An 8,930-nucleotide genomic window follows, 5' to 3' on the forward strand; every position below is an offset into this window, starting at 1 on the left:
CAGAGGTTAGTAACCTCGTTCTTCTTCGAAGTGTGTGCTTCATATGCATTCCATTTAGGTGAATCCCAAGCCTTAGCTAGGCGGAGGGGTCGGGAGTGAGACGCGGCAGTCTGGAGTACAAGCCGCCCAAAGGCCGGCTGTCGTCCCGAGACTGCTGGACCAACGCATAGTGCATGGCGAAAGTGTGGACGATAGACACACGGTCGCAGCACGCAAATCTCCTGGAGGGCACGTGCGCCAATAGTAGCTGCTGAGGAAGGATGAGCCCTCGTGGCAATGCTCCGAAAGGTGTAAGAAGGAACTGAGGGGTGGCCGGGTCGGCTGGGGTATTTATGCGGCGCCGTGGTGGCGCCACTCCAGGGGGCGCCCAGCCGACCCGCCGAGTGTTGCTAGGGTAGAAAAGTTTCTCCGACGGCTGTGCACGCGGCGCGCACACACCTGAATGGAATGCATATGAGCAACCACTCGAAGAAGAACTATATTTTTAACCCAGTTATAGTTTTGGTCTTCACACCCTCCCGACAATGAGTTCCACAAGTTGACTGAGTTGTGTGAAGAAATATTGCCTTTGGTTTGTTTTAAACCTGCTGCCTTTTAATTTCAGCAGGTGACCCATTTTGTGTGTTATGAGAAGGGATTAATAACACTTGCCTGTGCACTTTCTCCACCCCGGTCATGATTTTACAGCCCTCTAGCATATCCCCCTTAGTCGTCTCTTTTCCAAGCTGAAAAGTCCCAGTCTTTAATCTCTCTGCATATGAAATCTGTTTCATATCCTAATCATTTTTATTGCCCTTTTCTGAACCTTTTCCAATTCTCATATGTCTTTTTTGAGATGGGGTGACCAGACCTGCACACGGTATTCAAGCTGTGGGCAAACCATGGGTTTATATATCACCATTATTACATGTTCAGTCTCATTATCTGATGCTTTCCTAAAGGTTCCTAACATTCTTTCCACTTGTTTAACTGCTGCTGCACACTGAGTGGATGTTTTCAGAGGACTTTCCACAATGACTCCAAGACCTTTCTCCTGAGTGCTAACAGCTAATTCAGACCCCATCATTTTTATGAAGAGTTGGGATTATGTTTTCCAATGTGCATCACTTTGCATTTATCAACATTGAATTTCATCTGCCATTTTGTTGCCCAGACACCTAGTTTTATGAGATCCCTTTGTAGCTCTTCTCAGTCTGCTTTGGACTTAACTATCTTGAGTAATTTTATATCATCTGCAAATTTTGCCACCTCACTGTTTATCCCTTTTTCCAGATCATTTATGAATATGTTAAATAGGACTCGGCCCAGTACAGACCCCTGGGGGACACCACTATTTACCTCCCTCTATTCTGAAAACTGACCATTTATTCCTACCCTTTGTTTCCTATCTTTTAACCAGCTGCTGATCCATGAGAGAACCTTCCCTCTTATCCCATTGTTACCAAAATGTTGGGTCCGCCTAGCTGAGAGCCATTGACAGCCAGACAGGGATAAGGAGAGGTTGCTTTATTCTGCAGAAGAAAGGAGAGTTCTGTACCTTGGTACAAAAAACTCTACTTTATACAAAAACCAAGAATCTTTTATACACACTCACACACAGGCTTCGGTCATGTTAGCATTTGATTAGTGGTTAGCAAACCCTGCACTTCTGCAATCTGCTCAGCAAAAACCAGCTTAGGACCAGCTTCAACTGCCTCAAGACTGATAAGGGAAGACAGCTCAAAAGTTCAGGCTACTGTGTCCGTGAGATGTCCAATTTCCCCTAATGGCTGCCAGCTATTATAAAACGACTAGCTGTCAGGGGGTCACTGCTGACTGTCACACCATGACAACTTACTTTGTTTACGAGCCTTTGGTGACAGACCTTGTCAAAGTCTTTCTCAAAGTCCAAGTACAATCTGTCCACTGGATCCCCCCTGTCCACACGCTTGTTGACCTTCTCAAAGAATTCTAGTAGATTGGTGAGGCATGATTTCCCTTTACAAGAACCATGTTGACTCTTCCCTAACAAATCATGTTCATCTATGTGTCTGATCATTCTATTCTTTAACTATAGTTTCAACCAATTTGCCTACTACTCAAGTTGCTGGGATCGCCACTGGAGCCTTTTTTAAAAATTGGCATCACATTAACTATGCTCCAGTCATCTGGTACAGAAGCTGATTTAAATGATAGGTTACGTATCACAGTTGATAGTTCTGCAAATTCACACTTGAGTTCCTTCAGAACTCTTGGGTGATACCATCTGGTCCTAGTGACTTATTACTGTTTAGTTTATCAACTTGTTCCCAAAACTCCTCTAATGACACCTCAATCTGGGACAGTTCCTCAGATTTGTCACCTAAAAAGAATGGCCCAAGTGTGGGAACCTCCCTGTGACAAAGTGGAAATGTTCTGGCTGTGTTATGTGAGTTCTGAGTGGGGAGTATTGACCTGGGAAGGCTGCAGGGGAGTTGTGATGGAACGGTCTGCCTGGGGGAAGGGAGCATACCTGAGCATGTAGCCTGAGAACCCAGGAGGGGGGTTGAAGGCCAGGTGACACCTCTGATGCTGAACAAAGGAAAAAGGCTGGGGGAGTTTTCAGTTTGAAGGGAAATGGGGAGGGGCGCCCTGACGGGACTTGGGCTTCCCACCGGGGCTGTGGCTTCCCTGGGGGCCCCAGATGGACCTAACTAAAGGGGGTCCTGTTGTCTGTGCCTGCAAGACCAGTCCTGGACCGTGCTCCTGTCGTTTAAATAAACCTCTGTTTTACTGGCTGGCTGAGAGTCACATCTGACTGCAAGGTGGGGGTGCAGGACCATTTGGCTTCCCTGGGGCAGACTTGCTGTGGGAAGCGCACAGAGCGGCATATGCTGAATGCTCCAAGGGAGAGGAGGCTCCCCAAAATCCTGACTGGCTTTGGGGCGGGAGCAGTTGCAGAGCATCGCCCGGGAAGTTCATGACCCTTCCTCAGTCGTGAAGACAGATGCAAATAATTCATGTAGCTTCTCTGCAATGGCCTTATTGTCTTTGAGTGCTCCTTTGGCACCTCGATCGTCCAGTGGCCCCACTTGCTGTGTGGCAGCTTCCTGCTTCTGATGTAGTTAAAATAATTTTTTCTGTTAGTTTTTTGTCTTTTGCTAGATGTTTTGGAGCGTGAGCTTTCGTGGGTGAATACCCACTTCGTCAGACGCAGTGGGTATTCACTGAATACCTGCGTCTGACGAAGTGGGTATTCACCCACGAAAGCTCACGCTCCAAAACGTCTGTTAGTCTATAAGGTGCCACAGGATTCTCTGCTGCTTTTACAGATCCAGACTAACACGGCTACCCCTCTGATACTGGTCTTTTGCTAGTTGCTCTTCATATTCTTTTTTGGTTTGCCTAAGAATGCTTCACACTTAACTTGCAAGGGTTTCTGCGCCTTTCTATTTTCCTCGCTAGGATTTGACTTCTCATTTTTAAAGGATGCCTTTTTGTCTCTCACTGCTTCTTCTATTCTGTTGTTTAGCCACAGCAGCACTTTGGGGCTTTTAGTCCTATGGTTTTTAATTAGGGGTATGCATTTAATTTGAGCCTTTGTAATGTTGGTTTTTTAAAAGTTTCCAAGCAGCTTGCAGGGATTTCACTTTTTGCGCTGTACCTTTTAATTTCTGTTTTACTCACTTCCTCATTTGTGTGTAGTTCCCCTTTCTGAAATTAAATGCTACCGTGGTGCGCTGCTGTGGTGTTTCCCCCCAGTCCCCGCGGGATGTTACATTTTATTACATTATCACTCAGTCACTGTCACCGAGTGGTTCAGCTGTATCACCTTTTGGACTAGATCCTGTGTGCCACAAGAATTGCCTCTCCCCTTGTGGGTTCCAGGACTAGCTGCTCCAAGAAGCAGCCATTTAAGGTGTCTTGAAACTTTATCTTTGCATCCTGTCCTGAGGTGACATGTACCCAGTCAATACAGGGAGAGGTGAAATCCCTCATTATTACTAAGTTTTCTATTCTTATAGCCTCTCTAATCTCCCTGAGCACTTCACAGTCACTAGCACCATCCTGGTCAGGTGGTCGGTAATAGATCCCTACTGCTATATTCTGATTATTCAAGCATGGAATTTCTATCTATAGAGATTCTAAAGTACTGTCAGATTCAGTTAAGATTTTTACTAATTTGACCCCATGCTTTCTTTCATATACAGTGCCAGCCCCCACCAGCACAACTGACTCTGACATTCCTGCTTTTACCGTGTCCCACTGATTATCCTTATTCCACCAAGTTTCTGTCAGGCCTGTTCTATCAACACGGCTGATTAATAGGAGGCACTCAGGTTCACCCATCTTAGCATTTGTATACAAGCACTTATCACATCTGTCACTTTTGAGTTCTCGGCCTTCCTGTGCTGGAACTGAAGGGCCTTTGTTTCATTTGTCTGTTTCTCTTCAGTTCCTCCCTGTATTTATCAGGTCCCAGCCTCTGCTCTTTACTAGGCTACGGCGTATCCCCTTTAATAAATCCGCCCCTAAGGAATGTCTGTCCAACCATGTGCTCCTCTGCACCCGTCAGCTTTCCCTCAGCTCTTAGTTTAAAAACTCCTCTGACCTTTTGCATTTTCTTGCCAGCGGTCTGGTTCTGGTTTGGTTTAGCTGGAGTCCATCCTTCCTGCACTGGCTCCTTCTTTCCCAAAAGGTTCCCCAGTTCCTGATAACACTAAACCCCACGGCCCTACCCCATCATCTCATCTGTGCACCGAGATCCTGCAGTTCTGTCCAACTGGCCCTGCGCATGAACTGGAAGCATTACAGACAGTGCTACCATGGAGGTTCTGGAGGTTAATCTCTTGCTTACATTTGGCCCCCGTGGCCTCTCTCCCGCCTTCCCCTATGTCACTGGTACCTACACGTACCACCGGCTCCTCCCCAGCACTGCACACAAGTCTGAGTGACCTGCAGCCCTTGCACCCGGCAGGCGAGTCACCATGTGGTTCTCCTGGTCACTGCAAGCCCAGCTCTCTGTATTTCTAATGACTGACTCCCCCACTGCTATTCCTGGCCTCTTCCTACTACTTGGGGTTCCCTTCCCTGGACAGGTACCCTCAGTGCGAGAGGACACCATGACATCATCTGGAAGGAAGGTCCTACCTATGGGGTAGTTCCTGCCCCCCGCTGTTGCTATGTCTGTCTCAAAGCCCCCCAGCCAGCCCCGTCCCAGGCAGAACTGCTGCTAATCCCAGAACACAGAGCCTGTCTGGCCAGGCCCCATCATCTGCAGCCAGCCCCAGTCCCATCCACACCGTCACCTGGATCTTCGGTGGCTGCCTGTAGACGAGATGCATGTAACGTTCAAAGGCCTCGTCCCGCAGCTTCTTGTTCAGCTTGGGCTTCCTGGCAGCGGAGAGCTTCCCCTGCTGAATGAGGAGCAGATCCTGGTCCCTCGCGGCCAGCTGGGCACAGGCCTGCAACGTTCAAAGGGGCCCTGGCTCACGGTGGTTCCAGACAGGCTGAGGAGCCCGACGACCTGGGGAACTGGTAGGACTTGGGAAGCGGGTCTGCAGCTGCCAGGCAGTCACTGGCATGCAGCAGAGCCCACCCATGACAGCAGCCATTGTGGTGGGGGGCTGGAACAGCAGACGGCTGCCCAGATCTGGGGTTGTGCAGGGACTGGAGGGCCAGAGGTGCCCGTGGCCCAGGCTTTGGTGCCAGCCCTTCTCCATGGGCTAAAATAAGGACCCATGCTGGGGGCCTGGTGCCCAGTGTCTGGTGCCTGGATTTTGTGCCCCGGCAGGTTGGCAGGCCAAGGGGGTGGCAGGATGCAGAGGCTGGGGTGAGCTTGCCTGGCACTGGCAGCAAGTTGAGGAACATGGGGCGGTCCATGTCCTCACTGACTAACAGGGGCCATCTCCCAGCCTCTTCCGCCTCATCCCCGCTCGAGCGAGCTCCGACAGGGCAGAATCTGAGTGCCAGCGCTTTGGCCCAAGGGGACTGGTGCTTCAGCCTATCAGTCAGGTGCTCTGGACCAGAGCTGGGAAAGGCAGCGCCAGCAGCTTGCCATCCCACCATCAGGCATCACCTCCTCCTTCTCCCGGCACGCCCAAGACAGGTCCTGATCCTTCTTGGGCTTCCAGCGGAGCAGCGGCACACACGGCCTGCAGAGAGGGACACGCCTGTCAACAGCCAGGTTCATGGCCCCAGGCCATCCACCAGCCAGGGCAGCAACACCCGACATGTGGCCCAAAACCCTCAGAGGAGCAAGAGACAGTGCATCGGGTGCAAGCTAGCACCAGAATCCCTCAGGGATCTCAGAACAACCCCGCTCACCGCACATCCCCTCCCCTGCCTGAGCGCACCTAGGGCAGCAGACGCTGAGGTGCCTCTCCCCTTGCCCTCAGGTGACAGCATCCTGCCTGGGGCTGCCCTGAGCCCGCCCACAGAGCTGCCAGAGCCAAGAGACATGACTGAGGACACCGATGGGCCACCCAGCATCGCCTCAGCAAGGTCCACGGGGGTCAGGAACATCGGGGGGGGGGGTCTGTCTGTGTGTCTGTCTTTCTGTCCCCATGTGTGTCTGGCCATCCATCTGTCCCTACGTGTGGGTATGTCCATCTGTCTGTCTGTCCATACATGTGTGTATCCCCAGGCTTGTGTGTCCGTCTGTCCCCACATGAGCGTGTGGGGTGTGCCCACAGTTGCCTTTGGGGGAGGACTCCCCCCATGTATCTCTCTGGTGCTCCCCCATTATGCTGCTCTTAGGCAGATCTGCAGCCACTGCCCTTGACCCCTCCCCACGCCCAGCTCTGAGGCAGTGCGTTCTGCATCCACAGAGAATCCCTCAGTCTAAGTGGAAAACTTCTCTTCCTCCTGAGGACACTGGGGATGAGGGATGGAGCCTGCAGAGCCCACAACATGGAGCACAGCGGGGAGAGTGTTGTGGGGGGGTGGAATCCTCTGGCCATGGCAGAGGAGGTGTACCCGGGGGGCGGGAGGAGGGAGTCCTCCAGCCATGGCGAAGCGGGTGCAACTGGTGCGTGGGGGGGAGGTCCTCCAGCCATGGCAGTATGGGTGCACCCAGGGAGTGTGGGAATGAGATTCTCCAGGATGCACCTGGATAGGGGAGGGGAAGAGGTCCTCCGGCCATGGCGAAACGGGTGCACCCGGGGGTGGGGGAGGTCCTCTGGGCATGGCGAAGTGGGTGCTCCTGGTGCATGTGTGTAGGGGAGGTCCTCCAGCCATGGCTGTGTGGAGCCGTGTACTCGGCAGGAGCTCAGAGCACCCAGCCTGGCAGTTGGGGTGCACCCAGGGCGTGGGGGCGGAGGGGAGGGTCTCCGGCCATGGTGGTGTGGGTGCACCCAAGGTGGAGGGGGGAGGGTCTCTGGCCATAGATGAGTGGGTGCACCCAGGGGGTTGGGAGGTGGAGCCGCGTACTTGGCACTGCCAGGGCTGGCAGGAGCTTGAAGCACCAGCCTGGCAGTGGGGGTGCACCCAGAGAGTTGGGGGGCAGGGGGAGGGTCTCCGGCCATGGTGGTGTGGGTGCACCCAGGGAGTTGGGGGGCAGGGGGAGGGTCTCCAGCCATGGCGGTGTGGGTACACCCAGGAGTTGGGGGACAGGGGGAGGGTCTCCGGCCATGGCGAAGCGGGTGCACTTGGGGTGGATGGGGGAGCTGCTCTGGTCATGGCGAAGTGGGTGCACCTGGGGGGGAGGGGAGGTCCTCTGGCCATGGTGAAGCGGGTGCAGCTGGCGCATGTGTGTGGGGGAGGTCCTCCGGCCATGGCGAAGCGCGTGCACCCAGGAGGCAGGGGGGAGGTGCTCCGGCCATAGCGGAGTGGGTGCACCCAGGGGGTTGGGAGATGGAGCCATGTACTTGGCACTGCCAGGGCCAGCAGGAGCGCGGAGCACCCAGCCTGGCAGGGGGTGCACCCAGGGAGTGGGAGCGGGGGAGGGTCTCCAGCCATGGCAGTGTGGAGCCATGTACTTGGCAGGAGCTTGGAGCACCCAGCCTGGCAGTGGGGTGCACCCAGGGAGCAGAGGCAGGGGGAGGGTCTCCGGCCGTGGCGGTGTGGGTACCCCCAGGGATTGGGGGCAGGGGGAGGGTCTCCGGCCGTGGCGGTGTGGGTGCATCCAGGGATTGGGGGCAGGGGGAGGGTCTCCGGCCGTGGCAGTGTGGGTGCCCCCAGGGAGTGGGGGCTGGAGGAGGGTCTCTGGCCATGGCAGTGTGGAGCCGTGTACTCGGCAGAAGCGCGGAGCACCCGACCTGGCAGTGGGGTGGACTCAGGGAGTGGGGAGGGTCTCCGGCCATGGCAGTGGGGTGCGCCCAGGGATTGGGGGCGGGGGGAGGGTCTCCGGCCGTGGCGGTGTGGGTGCCCCCAGGGAGCGGGGTCGGGGGGAGGGTCTCCGGCCGTGGCGGTGTGGGTGCCCCCAGGGATTGGGGGCGGGGGGAGGGTCTCCGGCACGGCGGTGTGGAGCCATGTACTCGGCAGGAGCGCGGAGCACCCGGCCTGGCAGTGGGGCAGACCCCGGCTGGGCTCACTTGGCAGCGAGGGAAGGAGGCTCCAGCAGCAGCCGTCGTCTGGCGTCCTTGCTGAGGGGCCGCAGGGAGCCGTCGCTGAGGGGGAAGGGTGAGTCCTGCACTGGGTCTGGGAGGCTCATGCACAGCAGCTGCAGGAGAGAGAGGCCCTGAGTCTTGCCAGCTGCGGAGGGGCCGGGGCTCCTGGGGAGCAGCACACAGGGCAGGGGGGGGACGTCATCCACTCAGTCGCACTGCACCCCGGGGACCCCCAGCGACTCCAGCCCCGGCCTGTCCCAGCAGGGGGCACTGTGGGGAGCGGGGCAGGAGCTGGCTGGGGGGAGCTCCCAGCAACTCCAGCCCCGGCCTGTCCCAGCAGGGGGCGCTGTGGGCACTGGGGCAGGGCGCTGGCTGGGGGGAGCTCCCAGCAACTCCAGCCCCGGCCTGTCCCAGCAGGGGGCG

At 55.4% G+C, this 8,930-nt stretch overlaps 1 protein-coding gene across 1 annotated transcript in view; it reads right to left on the bottom strand.

The window, feature by feature from the left end:
* WDR97 (WD repeat domain 97) overlaps nucleotides 1–8,930 on the bottom strand; it is a 98,797-nt gene that overhangs the window by 78,488 nt on the left and 11,379 nt on the right. Inside the window, 3 exon segments of the mRNA XM_075063356.1 lie at nucleotides 5,268–5,423; nucleotides 6,038–6,113; nucleotides 8,493–8,620. Coding sequence (XP_074919457.1) covers nucleotides 5,268–5,423; nucleotides 6,038–6,113; nucleotides 8,493–8,620 — 360 coding nt within the window.

The sequence above is a fragment of the Chelonoidis abingdonii genome, chromosome 2 (genome assembly GCF_003597395.2).
Source record: "Chelonoidis abingdonii isolate Lonesome George chromosome 2, CheloAbing_2.0, whole genome shotgun sequence".
Lineage (NCBI taxonomy): Eukaryota > Metazoa > Chordata > Testudines > Testudinidae > Chelonoidis > Chelonoidis abingdonii.